Source organism: Magnolia sinica, chromosome 15 (genome assembly GCF_029962835.1).
Source record: "Magnolia sinica isolate HGM2019 chromosome 15, MsV1, whole genome shotgun sequence".
Lineage (NCBI taxonomy): Eukaryota > Viridiplantae > Streptophyta > Magnoliopsida > Magnoliales > Magnoliaceae > Magnolia > Magnolia sinica.
Window position 1 is genome coordinate 77,460,187 of NC_080587.1, and position 19,104 is coordinate 77,479,290.

The 19,104-nt window shown below is 39.1% G+C and overlaps 1 protein-coding gene across 3 annotated transcripts in view; it reads right to left on the reverse strand.

Annotated features, from left to right (window-relative positions):
- The window catches only part of LOC131227664 (vacuolar cation/proton exchanger 2-like), a 54,833-nt gene that overhangs the window by 4,871 nt on the left and 30,858 nt on the right, over positions 1 to 19,104 (reverse strand). The window contains exons 2-9 of one of the 3 annotated variants that reach the window (XM_058223458.1): positions 4,050 to 4,322; positions 3,717 to 3,784; positions 3,582 to 3,610; positions 3,296 to 3,492; positions 2,979 to 3,191; positions 2,333 to 2,467; positions 1,029 to 1,145; positions 886 to 939 (exon numbers count right to left, since the gene is read on the reverse strand). In XM_058223458.1, coding sequence (XP_058079441.1) covers positions 886 to 939; positions 1,029 to 1,145; positions 2,333 to 2,467; positions 2,979 to 3,191; positions 3,296 to 3,492; positions 3,582 to 3,610; positions 3,717 to 3,784; positions 4,050 to 4,322 — 1,086 coding nt within the window. Of the gene's footprint in view, positions 1 to 885; positions 940 to 1,028; positions 1,146 to 2,332; positions 2,468 to 2,974; positions 3,192 to 3,295; positions 3,493 to 3,581; positions 3,611 to 3,716; positions 3,785 to 4,049; positions 4,323 to 19,104 lie in introns of all 3 variants that reach the window. The other 2 variants (XM_058223460.1, XM_058223461.1) reach the window with 2 other exon arrangements.

Consider the following 19,104-nt stretch of genomic DNA (forward strand, 5'->3'; position numbering starts at 1 on the left):
CTTGCATTTGGATGTTTTTGTTTGTTTTTTCAAAGGTTTTCTATGTTGTGGCTCACTTGAAGGTTTGATTGACTTATTTCTTGGGCATCTAGTCATCAATGTGGGGGACATCTTTTGGATGGGTTAGATGCCATACGCACACTGTGGGCCCCCAAGATCCAAGTACCATCGCTGTTACTTATGGTGGCATTGGTAACACTGGAGCATTTCCCATAATGTAGTTGGTTCAAATATCATGTGTGTCTTGAGCTAAATTCACAATGATAGGTATTAAATTATTAAAAAATTATATTGTCCACAAAATTAATTATAAATATAATCATAGTCATAGCCTTGTAGCTCATTGATTGTAATCAACCTATGTATTATACTATTAGATAGTGCTTGACTGTAATCAACCCATGTATAGTCTATTACGCTACACCAATTGGAGTTGTGTTATTGTTACTGGTCTCAAGCCCAAATAAACGACGGTTGCATCAAGTTGGTAGCTAGAGTCAAACTTTTGCCATAACTTCCATTGTGTAATCATAGCATTGTCCATCGATTCAGTTGCAATATTAACTAATAGAAAAAAAAAAAATCCTTAATAGTGAAAAGCACACCTGTCTAATAATAAATGCAAATTTGTTTTTACTTAAATGTGGTACAAGAAAGATTGGACGTATAGTATAGCAAATTAGAATGTGTTACAAGCAAGTACTACCCCAGCTCTCATTATAAATGTGTATTAACTTTAATAATTATTTATTTGAGCCAAATGGTGACATGCTGAATTTCCAAAAAAACTAAAATATAGTGAAATTTCATTATCCATTGGAATGAAAGAACTTATGGATCCAAGAACAACACAGACCATGACAAAAGAAGTATGCAAAGCATTACCACAAACATTGATATTTGAGTAGATGATCCAATTGAAACTCCTAGTGAAATGTCCTACAAGAGCAAAATAAGGTCCACTATAATGCAATCAAATAAATAATAATAAGAGAGGATTAGTAGAAAACTTGCTACAATGAACTTACAAGTTTGTCCTTCATAGCAAACATCATTGCACTCGCATGTTCTGTCACGTTTCCTACTATAGGAAGCAGAATGACACTAATAAAAGATACTGAAATGTTCAATGACTCAGATGCTCCCTATGAAACAAAATACAACATAATTGAACCAATATTAGCATTCCCAAAATTAGAAAGTTCTATTGCATATCAAGCAACAATAGATATAGGAGAAAACCAATATACAGGGATGGGTTTCATATTTTTTAAGTGGAGTATATGACTATAGTTGCTACCATGCTGGAAAAAAAATGGTAAGAAAATCCTGTAGTATAACTGCTAGATAAACAGATGTAGATTTTCTGTTCTAAAATTTTTTAGTAAAACAAAATAAGAGGATGTAGACCTATGTTAGGATATGGTAATCATGAGATTTTTCTTAAATTATGATTAATTATTGAAGTGAATATGTTTGTCTATTATAGAGTTTTCTTTTATTATATGATTGCTTAATAGAAAAATAAATATTTAACAACATTTTCTCTAATTTGTAGAAAGTGTAATCTACCACAAGTATAACCACCTAATAAAAACAACCATGCTTTGAAATTTGAGTTTTCCACCATAGAATACAAATACTTCATGAAAAATCAACCCAATGCAATCTCAACCAAGCAAAAATATATAACTATTTATAAAATTTAGTATAATCAAGTGAACTTCTCATGCTAAGGCGAAGGCCATTATAAAGATCTTAGATTCTGTAACACCATCGATAGTGTTCCCATGACAATGAAAAAACCAAAATAAATTATCATTGCAACATCTAATCACTCCAATTGAGGCACGAAGGGATATAAGGTTTATCTTAGATTTTATGAAATAATAAATACCCCCCTATGACATTATATATATAACTAGTATATAGGATCAAACCATAAAGTAGAAAAAGGATAAAATATTAAAAAATAATACAATTTATAACACTGTCACAAAGTTCGAGAATATGTACACACCAATACAAATTAAATCTTATAATATATGAGCCATGGACATAAGGAAAACAATACTCATCCACATTCAACAATTGTCACTCAATAATATGATTTACCAAAAAGTTAAGGGTACATAGACCATCAATAATGGAGATTTTGTTTACTACTATTTTGCATTTTCTAACAATGATAACAAAAGTAGAGCGATCAATTACTATGATGAAAACAAAAGTAGAACATCTATAATTAAAAATGTTTTAAATGGTGGAGAAAATTATTGATCTGAGCAAGAATCATAACATAAGAGGGATTACTAGTTGAAGTGCAACTCACTTGTATGGTATTGACAAGATACTCAGAGAGAATAGAAATCCATAATGTGAAAAAAGCAAGCCAACAGACTGCTTCCCACCAAGTTATCTCAGGCATACCTTCTTCGTCAGAGACTTCTTCATTTTGAGCCACTTCCTACAAAATTTACAAGTATTTGATATTTGATCATAACAACTATAACACATAAATTATTTATTTCAGATAAGAATTCTTAAGGACAAAAGCTAAGTAACAGGAGAGTACAAGGCCATCAATATAATGATTTTTATTTTTTATTTTTTATTTTGAAAATGAAATATATATCATTAAATTCTAATGCTTGTATCTGCACTATTCTACTGCATGATAGTTACAATGGAAAAATAACATCAATTTGAGAATGATTTTTTTTTTTTTTTTGAAATGCAAATTTGAGAACGAGTTAGTAGTCCACAATTTTAATATTTGAGCGCGGGGAATAATAACCAAATTTAACATGACATTATAAAACTGTAAGTTAATTGCGTGAACTATCACCCATGAGTAAAATGAACTTAATATAACTAATAGATTTAAGTTATGTTACAAGTCTATTTACAACCTTGATAGAATGAAAAAACAAAAGATATATATTTGGAGTTGTCCTAGAAAGATGAAGAAGACTCGCCTGGTTGATAGGATTATGAAGATTCTGATGACTCTTGAATTGAAAAACAAGATAAGTAGCATAAGTAACAAGCATAATGCAACTGATAAACCTCGAAAGAGCTAACTCTGACTTTCCAAGTAGGACCTCTGAATTCGTGAAGTAAAGTACAGCTGGAAATGTTATACTCATGACTGTCATCATTAGTAATCCAGAGTTCACCACAACAGCTGCCTGTTGAGGGTGAGATAGTTAAGTCAAATATTTACAATAATATATGCATATATTGTTTCACAAAAAGATTTTACAAAGAAAGTCTCACATACAAGATTATCTACCTTGTTGAAGACTTGATCTTTCTGATAATGGACAATCCCACCCGTGAAGAAAGCACACCCAAGCACTAACAATAAATTTGATAAGATAGATCCAAGTAGTGATTGTTGAACAACACGGATCATTCCATCCTTTAAAGCATAGATTGAAATTATCATCTCCGTCACATTTCCAAATGTGGCATTAAGAAGACCCCCGCCTGCATTCGTTAATAACAAGTGATTAAATTATTGACACATGAAAAAATGTCACACAACAACGCAATTCATTTAAGGAGAATGAATGTACCTATAGGTCCAGTGTAATAGGCTAGTTGTCTACATAAATAAAGAAAAAACATTATGTGAGTTAGCATACTTGAGAACAATGGATGTATGAAAAATCTATAGAAGTTCAAATTTCATTCTTTAAACCATCACTTACTCTGTTGCATAGCCTAAACGTTCAGCCAAAGGTGTTATGCCTAACAAGCTGAAGAAGAAAACCCATCCCTATAATTTGAATAACAAGTAAAAGTATTGAGAAACCAATAATATTAAAAGTATTTTGCAATTATGGAAGTATAATCTAAACAATGTTATGAAATATGATGATTATAGTCAGAGAAGAATCAATTAAACATGTGATCATACAACCATTTCTATAACAATTGTTTTGCTAAGAAGGCAATCAACTATGCGAGCTTAAATGAAAATTTAAGACAAATTATAATTACTTTGTCAATTGAATAGGTGAAGTAATCAATGTAAGCCTTACTTGGTTTTTGGTAAGATAATGGAGCAACACTGCTAAAGGACCAAAAGGTAGTAGCACATTGATCTTTGCTTTGATTAGGACGATATAAACATTCATGAATAGTCTATTAATAGCCCTTATAGGCATCCACACATGGGCCACATTACCTAGTGACCCACCATGAGATGTCTCATAAGTGCGCATCTTTCTTACAGTTGATGATGACGGTGATGATGAACTAATGAGGCTCTCCCCTTCCAATTCAAGGTCTCTCTTCTCCTCTACAGGTCTCGTCTGCATGTCAAATCATCTCGTCTATTAACATTAAGTTGACACCAACACCATAATACAAGGAAAACTTAAAATCAATCGATACTTTTCTCAATTAGAACATACTTCTTTAGAAGCATATATAAGCTATATGTATGCAATAATTAGTTCAATAAAGTAAAAATATCATATAGAAACTATCATAGTATTTATATTAATGTGTGAGGCTCCAAAGTCAAATACAATTATGTTTTAAATAATTAGAGAGCGACTATCGTAGTATCAACCATACTGCTTTAAATTACTATTGTGTTGCTTTCAAGTTAAACCAAAAGGGACGTAATTATGATTTGAGGATTGCTTCCTCGTTATGAATAATATTGATGCTTGGTCTCTCTCGATTTAGTTGGATATTTATAATTGATTATAATTTGCATCAAAATTGATGTAAAACATATGAAAAATAACTTCATGGATGGCCATGTTTAAAAGGAATTGGGTTGAAAATTTCGATCTAAGGAAATGGCCTAAATGTGTACTATACCTTCCGACGACCATAACTTTACAATTAGTTATCTGGTTTGTGCACATAATGTCTTAAAGTGAGTGTCCTAGAAAACCAACGTGAAATCTAATTAATTAACCATATGGATGTGATTAGGACGATCTTAGCCGTAAATCATGATGACTATGAGTAATTGGTGGACAACCCATTGGTTGTCAATGTGCAGTGTTGTCTAAAATCTTTATTATGAGTTTGTTGAGGAGTGATTCCTCTGATAGTCATTGGGAACTTGAGATTGGATATGATAGTCATTGACTTGAGAGAGTCATGGTCCATGGATCTCAGTACCATGTTAGACGATGACTGTCACAGGTGCATGTGATACACCCATGAACATTAGTTCATAAGATGTACAGTCATCTTATATGAGGGGACCGACTTAGGTTATGATGGACAGTCTCTACCATTGGAAACCATCTTGTTGTTGGTTTATGCTGTTGAGGGTCAAATATTGCATATTAGACCCTAGCTATTACTTGGATCTACAAGCATAATTCCGTCTAATGGCTGATTTAATTATATTTGTGTTGCAGGGCGTATTCACGAGCTTGGACTGGAAAAGGGACTAAAAGCATGGATTTAATGGTCTGAAAGCACCAGAGCATGGCACGGACTCTAGGAGACCAAGATCGACAGATTTGCATGCCAGGGATCCAAGAAAATTGAGAAATTGAAGCTCAAGTAGCCTGAAAAGTGTTCAGAATGCAAGATCATAGGGTTCCCACCATCTGATCAGTTCAAAACTCCATATGTGGCCTGAGGACCATAAATGAACCGTACACGTAAAATTTCATCCATTGGATCGCTGTGGAAGTGGCCCAACGGGCAGATCAGCCCACAAATTACTGATCTGGGGCCCGCCTGATCTCTGGAAACACCTCATCTTCAGTCTCAACGCCCTAAATCATGTGAAGAACCAGATGGACGGAGTAGATTTCTCACAAACATCTCTGTGGGACCCACATAGGTAGTGCATGTACACATTATATAGGTGCATCGGGCGCACACCAAAAGACCAAAAGTCGGTCAGCAAGTGCTGACCGACTCTCCTTCTCAAAACGGGATCCTTATCATAGCAGGCGAACGTGGGTCCGCCGGTTCCTCTCAGTGGGGCCCATTCATCATCCAAATCATCAATCTGGACCGTCCATTGTGTAAATAAGTGGGTTATTAACCTCACCTAGAGGACCTTTTGGCATCATGCAAGTAATTGAAAGATCATAGCGATCAAAAGCAGGATGGGCGGTGAAAGAAAAGACTCAATGGGCGGAACCAAAAGACATACAAAAACACCCTTTTCAGCTAGTTTTTCGAGAGGAACGTAATGAGCGGATTGGATTTTCCTTCTGAGGTCAATCTGGGACCCACCAGCCATCACAGCGCTAATTGCGCAGGCTCTGTTTCGCAACAGAGCTTGCGGATGAATTCTGTGGGCCACCACCGTATGTCAAAGGTTTGATCTAGACCGTTCAAGAGAGTCCCTCATTCCATCTCATTCACGCCTAGGTGACAGATTTGAAAAAGACAATGGCGTTTGGTTTTTCAACCGTTCAAATGCCCGGTAGACGTCACCAAGAAAGAATCTGCGGGCCACTCCAAATCGTTGCCAAAATCAACATAGCTGACTGGATTTTCGAGCCGCATCCAATGGACGGAGTAGATTTGTCCATCGACTACAACTATGGGCCCTATGAAGAACCAGCGCACATTCTTGTGTTGATTGATGCGTAAACATCCGCACTTGCTGTGCGTAAAGGGGAGGCCATCTCCACTGCTTCTCGAGGCGGAAGCTCTCACCGACCGATTGGGTTTTTTTTGCTATAAAGAGGAGTTGGACGTCAGGGAAGAGAGAGGAAGAGTTTTGCTGCTGGCAGCGTGTGAAGGAAAAACGGGCAGGAACGTGGGGAGGAAAAGAAAAGAAAGAAAGTTTTTTTTCTTTTGGCTAGGGAGCTGAGGCAGCGTGTGAGGGACGGTGGGATCAACAGGGGTTGGCTTTGAAGGAAGGAAGAAAAGGAAGAAAAGGAAGAAACGTGAAGGTGCTGGCAACGTCGCTTGGGCTGGACCTGGACCTGGTTTTTTTCCTTGTCTCTTTCTTTTCTCCTTCTTCTGTTTTTGATATTTGAAGTTAGCCCATTCATGTGTAGCTAAACCTCTTAGCTAGGGCTAAGAGGTGAAGCCTGTAGCGAGATGGGAGATTTTACTGTGTGCCTTTAATTTATAAACTGAATTTGATATATTTGATTATTAAAGGAATATTTGTACTAGTCTTTTATGGTCTGTTGTGACTGAAATTACAATGGGTTTGCAATGGCTTTGATTATTTCTTTTCCCTTTTTATGTTTATGAAGTCAGGAACCCCTGTTGTTCATCATTGTCCCATGGGCACGGTAAGATGACAGAACCCTTCTTGACCTTCATGGCATGTTGATTGGTTGGTAATTAGTTTAATTCTTTTGTTTACTTTGTCTCCTGGGCATGGTATGGTGATGGAATCCATTCTAATTCATATACCTTTCATCTCTTGAAAACCAGATCAAGTAAGTTCAGTTAAATGTCCATGATTCTTGATGCAGGCATAAGATCTCCCTGATCTCTACAAGTGGATCCTCTGAATCCCTAGTTTCCTTCCTTAGAATTCCTTAAAGTTTTAGATAATTATTCCACAATTGTTTCTTAAATTCTATTTGGTTTAGATCACATCTTAGTCTAGTTCTAGTTCTATTTAGTTTCAGAAAATGTACAAGTTATAGTCCCTGTGGATTCGACCTCGGTCTTACCGAGTTTATTACTACATCACAACCCTATACTTGGGGAGTGAACATATGCCTTACCCCTTGCCCTGAATAGGAGTGTGAGTGTGCAATGAATAAAGGATCTGGGTTTAGATCTTTGGTCACTTACATTGATAGATTGAGATAAAGTCAATAGTCTACAGGCCCATTAGCCTGGTCTGTGAATGTGAGATCATGACTTGATGATGCATGAAAGATAATTAATCCTTAGACCTGAGATGTATAAGGGTCAAGATTTGGTTAGTCGGCTTTGGCTTTTCCTACAAGGTCCATGCAGGTGCCAGTAAAGTGGATGTAGTTGGGTACTTCCACTAGGACCCGTTGATTCTTGCACAGTCCAATAATGAATGCATTGATTTTCCTAGGAATATGTTTTGTCTTTGATCTAAATAAATCAAGAACCTATCAAGTGGTTTTTCGCTAGGCCCAACGTTGTGATTGATTTAATAAGGTTTTCAAAGATTTTTAATTGTTGAAGTTTTATTTTAACCATTAAAACTACTTTTATCGTACCTTAAGATAACTTAATGGTCTAGATTTGATGGTCTACTTTTGATTGGCATGAGATATGATCATTAGCGGATGGATATGGTAGTGGAGTAAGTGGATCATGAGTGTATATATATATGAGGCAGATCGATGTACTTCCCTTATACTAGGTTACAAAGTTGTGTGTAGGATGATGGATTACCATACTGGTATTTCCCCTAAACCCTAATTTTTTCCTTATTTATTTGACATATCCTAGAGGAGTTGATATGAATATTCGTAGACACCTTTCTCATTGGGTATGTGAATCAGAGAAAAGCGCATAAAGAGTAAATAAGTTTTTCATTATCTTCTTCATCTCTGTGTGGTCCATCCAAATAGATGATTGTGGGATTTTCTGACACCTGCTATAGGAAGTTCCTTAGGCTATTTATATTTCTCTTGTATTGAGATAGGTCGAGGAGAGACCTCTTAGTTTGAAGGACCATCATCGACATTGAATTAACACATATCGTCACATTCCAAATATAGCCAAACTTTCTCAAATTATATGATTCTACAAATTATACATGATCGTATTCAAAAGATCTTGGGATTATGATTTCATTTCGGATTAAGAGAAAATTGAATTCCGCCATGCAATTCGATGAAATTCCATTAATATGTTGTTGAGAATTTATAATAATGCTTTACATCTTGTTCAATCTACCTAGGTTAATTAAACTCTAAATAGATTCACAAAATTTAATTATTTAAAGGGTAAAATATGAATTCCTAGTCAAAACTTGTCATTTTTATAAGTATTATTATTATTTTGCGATTTTTAGGCTTTTAAGATATGAGTTTTAGTATTGAATCTTTTTTTTTTTTTTGGACATATATATTAAGAGTTTTTTAAGAATTTGTCTAGAACTAAAAGTTGTCTTGTTTAAATGAGATTAGGAGTTTTATATCTTTGTTTATATGAGAGGCAAGATAATGTAGAGTGGGTCGCGAACACTTTCATGGCCAAGATAGATTAGAAAAGGCCCGGTCGATGACAAAAGTGATTCGGACCGTTAGAACTTAAAATGGACGTATCTCGCAAACTGGAATGAGTTATCGGATGTACCATATATGATTTTGGGGTAGGACGAGCTACTTTAGTCATCTATCCTTGATATGCTGGGTTCCCCATGTCGAATTTGTGAGATTCCATTAGATTGACGGTCAAATTCCCGTTTTATTTTTGTTTTTACTATTTTTAGTTAGTTTAGTTTGATTGTGACTCTTCATACGTTGGGATTTAAGAGTTGTGTCCAACACGAAAAGTGCTCACAAAAATTAGGGGAACATCATGGTTCAGCCAAATAGGACACTATTTATAGTAAGTGGTGATTTCTAGGAGTTTTAGTTATAGGATGATTCCGAAACTTCTCCCTAGAGTCCTTAGCCTTATTAAAAGAGTTGTAAACTCTTTTTCTTGATTAACCAAATTATTTCAAGCTTTTTTAGAATTATTTCTATTTTCTTATTTTCATCGTGGATTTGAAGTTTCTTTATGAGGAATCCAGAGAAATTTCGTGGATTTGGAACATTTATCCCTTTGAGGAAGACGAGGCTCGAGCTCAATACGTCCTTCCTTGCGTCACTTTGGTATCAGAGTGAGGATTCCCTTCGGACTGATGACAAATAACGATGTTATGTATCAAAATTCTATGGACGTTGATTCAGCGATTCATTATCTTTTGGAAAGAATGAAAGCTTTCCACCGTGAGAGTCAGTTAACTATGCAAGGGCTGCAGGTAACCCTCGACCGTATTGCGGATGCACTAATTCTGCCCCGAGTCCAAGGCGATGCTTAATCGCCGGTTAGCGCTATACGACATTAACCCAATTTTCGCAGAGCACCATCCAATGATGGTGAATCGTAGGCCACCACTTTGATAATGAGGAAGCCATTGTACATATAAGCCCCGTATCCTAGACCGTATCATTCCATGGACTTTCGTGGTCTTCCCGGTTGAATTCCGACAACCTTCGACCCTTAACCGATATTTGCGTGCGACCCTGATTCACACGCCGTCAACCCGAGTCGACTCAACCCAAGACTTGTACCATAGCGACCGCGCCGTCGCCGCGGTTCCGATGTCGCGACTCGTGCGCCAAGGCGATACCTTGGTTAGGAGATGTGGGCCAGCGTTCGGTACGAGGAAAACGCCGCGCGTGTGAATTTCGAGAGAATCTCTACGATTTGTCACATCAATCCATCAATCCATCAATCTCAACATGTCAAGTACACATCACCTTTCACCCATTCCCAAGGAACCACAAAAGTCAAAAAGTTCTTACAAAGCCCATACTTTTCTTACACCATTAGCCACAAAAGTTAAAAAGTCCCTTACACCCATCACTCACCACATCCATCACTTCATCACCCATCACTCTCTCTCTCTCCCTTTACAATTCTCTCTCTCCTTCATTTTTCAATTCACTTTCCCAAGCAAGAGAGCACCATACGTATGAGCCTCTTCAAGCTTTCCCAAGCAACAAAGGTGGCCCACTTTCCTACCCCTTCATCTCCCATCTCAACCATCCAAACCTCATCTCCTCCGTTGGAATTAAAGCTAAGGAGCTAAGGAAGCCAATGGAACAAGAAGATCAAGCGGTGGGTGCTTTGATAGAGTAGTTTTAGTGTTTTTAAGATGGGCCAAGTGAGGCCAACTGACCAATGGTTTGGATCTCACTTGGGACCCTAAGATGTGGCCGATGGCCCACTTTGATCATCATGATCATCCATGATGGGGTCATTCTCCATGGATCCCATTATGATGTTTATTTTTCTTGTATACCTAGGGTCATCTAGACCGTCTATTTTAGTGGAGAAGGGATCTCCACCGTTGGATTTTGATTTAATGGGCCCATGTGTAATGGGACCACTTGATGTATGATTGGTTGTAAGGGAGGGCCCATAGTGTCGGGGTCCCTCCATCACGCGTGTCCCACTCTCTCTCCCTCTCTCTCCCTCTCCATTTCATTTTCTTTTATGAGATCATGATATGGTTGTGTGGCCCACTTGAATGGACCCCACCATGAGGCATGTATTCTATCCAAATCATCTACAAGTGGGGCCCACTTTGTGTGTGTTGTATCCACACCATCCTCCATGAGGTGGCCCACCTAAGCAGGGCCCACCTCTAATGTATTTGTTACGTGCAACGTCCAGCGTCCAGGGACGCTGGACGTGGTTTGGTAAACACAAATATCAGCTTGTTTCCAAGCTTATGGGTGGCTCACTCATGTAGGCCCCACCTTGATGCATGTGTTTAATCCACGCCGTCTATCCTCTTCCTCAGACTATTTTAGGCGTTGAGCCGAAAAATGAGGTTGATCCGAGTATCTGGTGGGCCATAGCATTAAAAACGGTGATTTTCACCTTTCAAGTTTGCTTAAAATTTCTTACGCGCCAAGACATGTCTAATATTGGGCTCGATGGACTTGTCATAGTCTGTAGAGACCAATGGCTGGGGTGGATTTACTTAATGCGGGCCCCACATATGAAAAGCCCCAAAAAAAAATTGGGTTTCAAAAAAAAATATATTTTTTACATAAGGGGGCAGTGCCTGTTGCCCCTGACAACAGCAGCAGCACGTTGCTGCGTATGGGCGATCGGGCCAGGGACCACGACTCTACATGTGGGCCCCACCTTGATGTATACTTTACATCCACACCGTTCACGAGGTGGGCCACTCCCAGCAGTGGGCCCCCTCCAAATTTCAGCTCCATCCACAGCTGAGGTGGCCCACACTGCAGGAAACTGTGAGATTGAATTTCTGCCATTGAAACCATTTTATGGGCCATAGAAGTTTTGGATCAAGATGAAATTTGTGTTTTTCCTTTCACTTAGGTCCGTGTGACCTTGTCAACAGGTTGGATGGCGGGAAAACATTATGGTGGGCCACACACGTAGAACCCACCATTGTTGTATGTGTTGCCACACTGTCCATGGCTGTGGACGGTGGAGCCCACGGTGATGCATGTGTTTTATTCACACTGTCCAACGACAGTGGGACCCACCAGGACGCGGGTGGTGCATCCAAACCGTCCATCCATTTTAGAAGCTCATTTCTTAGTTCGAAACTAAGAATGAGTCAGATCCAAGGTTCAAGTGGACCCCACCATCCACGTGGACAGTGACATCCAACATTCAAAACTTTTAAGGGCCACCTATGATATATATAAGGCCTATGTGTAGAGCCCACCTGTTGCATATTTATGGCCCATTTAGAAGGCCCATTGTGATGTATTAGGGCCCATGGATTGAGGCCCATCTTGATTTAATTGTGACCATCCATTGAGGCCCACCTTGGCATTTATAAGGCCCATGAGATGAGGCTCATATTGATGTAATTGTGGTCGTTGGTGTGGCCCATTTGATATATATATATATAAGGCCTATGTGTAGAGCCCACCTGTTACATATTTATGGCCCATTTAGAAGGCCCATTGTGATGTATTAGGGCCCATGGATTGAGGCCCATCTTGATTTAATTGTGACCATCCATTGAGGCCCACCTTGGCATTTATAAGGCCCATAAGATGGGGCTCATATTGATGTAATTGTGGTCGTTGGTGTGGCCCATCTGATATATATATAAGGCCCATGTCACGAGGCCCATTTTGATGTATTCTAAGGCCCATGGGTTATGGCCCATTGCAATGTAGATAAGGCCCATTGGTGCTGCCCATTGATGTGTCCAACTTGATGAATATTAGGCCCATATAATATGGCCCATTTGATGTATTTAAGGCCCAATGGGATGTACCTAAGGTCCATTGCAATGTCTGATCTCTACATGGTTCATGTGATGAGGTTTACGACGGGCTATGCCTGGGGAGTAATGATGGTTTGACGTCCACATTGCAAGTATAATGTTGGTTAAATGTCCACATTATAACTCTCACTAGGGCCCATTGATAGGCTCGTACTTGTTGTGTGTAGGCTGTCTAGTTCATTTACGTTGTAAGGATAGTGTATTACTTTATAGCATGTTTAATATAGTTCCATAATTCATGATCATATATATCATATGTATGCTTGATATGAGAAGTGACTGATTCTTTAGGGGCTCCCGAATGAGCGGTGTTGCCCTACACGAGGGCACGATACGCGCAGGATTGCTGCATGACTGGATAGTGTGATTCATGCATTCGCATTGTGTAATATGGTACTGTACGCCCTAGTAACATCAGGACCGTAGCCTCCACAGGCATATCGTGGTTGGCAGGATTGGATACCGAAAATCTTATTCTATATGGGGTACTATAGATATCCCTGGGTGAAAGTCTCTAAACCCTTATGGTACCAAGAGGTTGCTCCAACGTCTAGACCGAGTGGGTGCATGAGCGCCGGGTGCCGATTACCAGACAGTTGCGCTTTCCACTGTGTCATGGTCGGTTGGAAGGGGTGCGGCCTTACCCGCCCGAGAGGAGGGGGCAAAGCTAAGCTGAGTCTGACCAGTTCGAGGAATGGGTCCGCTATCGACGAGCCGAGCCCGATATTGACACGCGGATAGTGAGGTCTCTTCCACTCACCTTCTTGCGTGTGATGGGGCGGCAATCTGGTTGGAGTGGACTAGACCCCGGTGATATTCCAGAGTTAGGCTGTATTGATGTAACACCCCGAACTTTTCAATACCCAAGTATTGAAAGTCCTCGGGTGTTACCATAAATTTAGTCTACCATATATATGAGTACGATACCAATTTAACTATTCTCACCTTGCATCTATCCTCAAACCTGAATCTGACCACTGGGAATGACCTTCATCCATAAATCAAGTCATCCGACCGTTGATCATGTGGTCAGATACGTGTACCTTCCCTCGACTAAATCGGTGAATAACTCTTTAATCATAATGATTTAGATGTAAGTTATTTTGTAAGAATTGTTTAGAAATAGACATAGAACCAAGTAGAACTGTTAGATTTCACAAAACTCTTAGATTAACAATAATTACAAAAATGCCATCAACCTATACCTTGAATTCAAATTCACATGATTCTCATGATCCGTTTCTTGTGAAATTTTATACTGGGTCTAATTATCATAAATCAACCGTACACATAAAATTTCAACCCTTAGATCCCATTAATTTAGCTACTTGATCCCTACATCCGTCCGTATACTTATCAGATCAAGATTCTGATCCGTTCACCTTGTTCACACCATATGAATATGCTTAACCCACCATTAGAATTACAATATGAGAAACCTACACGTGTGAATAAGACACCCTAATCTGACGATACACATGCTTTACCCCTAATCCTCCTGAAACCCACTTTACATATTATCCGTTTACGAATCTGACCGTATACCCACCTACATACATAGTAAGAGTGTTAACCATTAAGTTCTCTTATTTTTAGCTAGTCATCTGACCCTCGGTCATATTTGGATCTGCCAAACGGGCTACAAGAACATCACGGTAAACCGATAATCATGAAGATCTTAGGTTCTAAGTCCAAACTGGCCGGTAACTTGTTGATTTGAGGTGTACAAATATTATTTTAGAATTTTACAGTATATTAGCCATTAAAAGAATATTTTATTCATCTTCAAGAGATCGGGACCCAAACTGGATCACAGGAAAGAGCACGAAAAATGATGCATGTTCGTCAAATTTCAAGACATTCGGACGACACATTTCGACATAACAGGCGTCGGATGCCGGTTGAGAAATGGATGGCGAGTTCGTAAATAGTGAATGCCATTATATGCCACCATTGATGCTTGAATCGTATAGTATGGCCCACCCGATCAACAGATCTGCCCCATTTTTGGACCTTAATCCTAGCAGGATATGGGGAACACAATGAATAGAGCAGATCGTACAACTATAAGTAGTAAAGTGAACTTCTCACAAAATATCAATTCATTCAAATTTCTACGTGCATGGGGTTTGACGTTAAATACCATTTAATGTATTAACAGATCGTTTGGCCCACCTGGAAAGCGGATCTGACTCAAACTTGGGGCTGTGGGCTACAACGACATGCAAATAGTGGTGAATGGCATGGATTCTCCGAAAGATCATCACAAGTGGACCCCACCTAATCAAACAGAATTGGCATTTTTTCCGCTAGCTGTTGTTACAACGACTAAACCGAGCGGAATGACGGGTTTCACCCCACTTCCCTACCCCGCGTGTGGGTCACCGGATTAATGGATTCCCACCATATTTTGGCCCTTGGCCTAAAATAACCCTACAAAACTAATGAACGGATTAGATCTCTGGGAATGCCATCAAAGTGGTCCTCACTCAATGCTACAGTAAGTCTCAACTCTCCAAGATAGAAATCCTTCTGAAATATGTATTCAAATTAAAAAAGAACTACCTTCGTTTCTTCCTCCTAAAACAATCACGTTCCAACTAGGATTAGCATCAATAGATCAATCACGTTCCAACTAGGATTAGCATCAATAGATCTCACCACTCCATATGGGATGATCCCCACCCTCAGTGGACCCTGCTAACTGAAGGACCGATTTGGAAAAGGAACTCTCTCGCATGCTACACCAATGCCCATGAAAATCGTCATTGTAACGATATGTAGTTTAGATTTGGGGTGTGCCCCATTAGCATGGGCCACTTGAGTTTTAATCTTGCACCACCCATAGTCAGATGGCCTAAATAGGACCCATAAAACATGACAGACGGTATGGATCTCACTAATCCTCACTGAAGGCCCCACACATTGGTGGTGCATGTACACATAATGTGTAAACTCCTGAGGATCACCAAAACCAAGGCTAGTCAAGATTTCAGCCCAGATTTCACGTGAAGGAAATCCTTTCTTCCTTCCGCATTCACGGACGACCGTCCACTGGGACGAGTCGTGGCCCACTACGATTGTCCCTAAGGATGATCTGAACCATCCATTCAGTTAGTTACGCGACAAAACCCAAAACCTCAAAAATTGTTAGACGCTATACAACTCGTGGCGTGCGCACTAGCCACACAAGGATAGTCGTTTTCCATTAAAACTGGTAGTGGCAATTGTTCTGCGTAAGTTCAGCCAATTATCCAGTTGCGTGAAGGATACGCACGGGTCCTCATGTTTACAAAAGACCTCCCGTCCCACCAGTACAAGCCACGATAGAAAGAAAAGAAGAAACGTGGGAGAAAGAGAAAGCTGAAAGATTCAGGTAAAACCCCAAATCTGAACTCCAATTCCCACCATTATTAGAATTTTACCGTTCTCCCATTTAGTTGGATTTAAATTCTCCTGTTTTGATCACCTCATGTAGTTTTCTGTTTTAAAATTTCGATTCCAGTTCTAGTGCGGATCTCTTGAAACCGGTTGCATTTCGGCCACATTAAAAGGTCTGGCTCTCACTTCCTGATTTTAATATATAAATATCTATCTTTTCATCCATTGCTATAAAACCCCTCTCTTATTGGTATTATTACCAAATAAATCCTAATCGTGCACGCCAGTTGGCCGAAGTTTTCTATCCCACCTGCCGACTTGGATGGGGTACTACTTCTCTAGTAATCTGAGGGGCCCACATGATCTCTGGTTTGATCACTATACATATATTCCATGTGGAGTGTGGTTAACGTTACCTGGATCTTACATGTATCAATGTTCGACCCGGCTAGGTAATCTAAACCTTAGGTTGAGACCTTAACCCTAAATAGTTTGTAAACTTGAACATAACTGTATAAATTTATAACTCATGATAGGGTTTGATTCTAAGGAAACACGCACTCCCTAGCAACACTGGTAGGCGATTCAAATTATAAGGCGATGATTTTTTCCCTTAAGCTTTCCATTTCTAAATTGGTTTAAGTTATAGTCTTTATCAAATGTTAAAATTTTTAATTCATAGCATGCGATCTCTTATATGATTTACGATTGATAAATGAGAAATATGATTGCATGTGATAGTTGTTACATGATAGTTCTCATTTTAATATATAGTTCACATCATGACCTGTTTTGATTATTATGTTTAACATATGCCTGTCATGCTATAGCAGTATATTCTCATATGAATTGTTGTAAGTCATTATGAACCTATATTCACTACACTTATTAGTGGGTAAACCCTCTAGTGTATGTGAACCCAGACTTAGGATGTAACATGATGGAGTGTGGAATCGAATGAACCCTCGATTGGAGGTTATGTAGGACATGAGATTCCCTACTCAATTAATTTGATTGATCACTGATCGATGGGTTTCATTAAGCATCCTAAGGTGGGAGAAATCTCATGAGCCAGGGATGGTGGTAATGGGACACTATGCCCGAGCTGTCGGCCTACGCTGGGTGACGAGCCCCCCGTAGTGACCATTGGTAACTTAAAATGGCTGATTGTAATTGGAATAATAACGTGTTGGCTGATCATGCATCCATAGCATATTGGCGATGACGGGTGGCTAATTCTGGATGTTGTAGCATGTTCCCTTGGGAGCATTAAGGGATTACTTTGCTAGCTCCCAGACCACCGACTATCGACCTATTTGTCCGACTGGATACATCCCCAGGTCGATGATTGCATGGGTGACGAGCCCAAGTCCGACTGGATAAACATCCCTAGGTCGATGTGCATTCATGCATCCATGCATATAAAAAGACTGCATCATGTACTATTTTGAATGTTTGTTATTTTAAACTATGCTTAGCTAAGGTGACGGTGTGTAATCTTAAAGGAAATTCACACTGAGCTGGCCACTCATTCATCGAATATCCAACCGTACAGAGTATGCCGGTATAGGTGGAGAAAACGATAGTAGTGACCCTGATGGTACGATGGTGGAGCCTAAAAACGGATATTACGAAGACGAGCCGTAACAAGAAGCGGCCGATTGTTTCGATTTAAATTAATAGCAGTAGTGCTCTTATGTTTAATTTGATACATTGATAATTTTTGTTTAAAAATAAAAAAAAGTGTAATAAGGCCCCCAGCTGAGTGGGCTAAATAATTGAGCTTATATGATATTAATCCATGCTTGCTTACCCTATCATACTCTGATTTTAATCTTCCGCTAGATCTCTGATTTGTTAACTCTCGGGTTTCCAGAACAAGTCTCGTACTTGTGTTCTGGAAACACGGGGTGTTACAGTTGGTATCAGAGCAGAGTCTGAGATAGCCAGGCTGTGGGATAAAAATAAAAAAATAAAAATAAAAATAAAAATAAAAATAAAATTATATGAAACTTTAGGAAAATCCCCCGTAGAATGTAGGTAGAAAGAACAAATGAAGAAACAAGAAATACTTAGGTCCCCTTAATTAATAATAATAATAAGATTATATATATATATATATATATATATATATATATATATATATATATATATATATATATATATATATATATATATATATATTGAACTGGCAAAGAGGCCCGATATTTAGAATGATTTAGGATATTTAGGTTCATTTAATCATAGCTTATTTAATGATTGACATATACTCAATGTTACTGTCATAGTCATACCATGCTAATTCACTAATCTATCACCTGAACCATGAAATTCTAAATCTCTCAGAAACCATGCCGCCAGTATTACGGTCCCAACGAACCAATATGATCGATGTCCACCCCATTCCACCAACCGAGCGCCCGAGGGAGCATAGCCCTGTCTACACACCAGGCCTTCCACCTGGAGTGGCGAATGAGGACACGAGGTCCGAAGCTGTTGGGGATTCTCCATCCCCTCAGGCCCTTGCATCAGGGCCAACCTCGCAATACTTTGAGCAGCGGACGCCTTCGGCTGAACCTTCAGCCAACGCAAATGCCGACACACCTATGGGGGCGGTAGCCTTTTCTGCTTTCGCACAAATGGCCGCGGCAATGCAACAACAACAGGACAAGTTCGCACGGCAACAGCAGGACATGCATGCATTGATGATGGAGACTTTACGGAGTAGGGATCGTCGAGAGTCATCACGAGATAGAGAGGGTCGA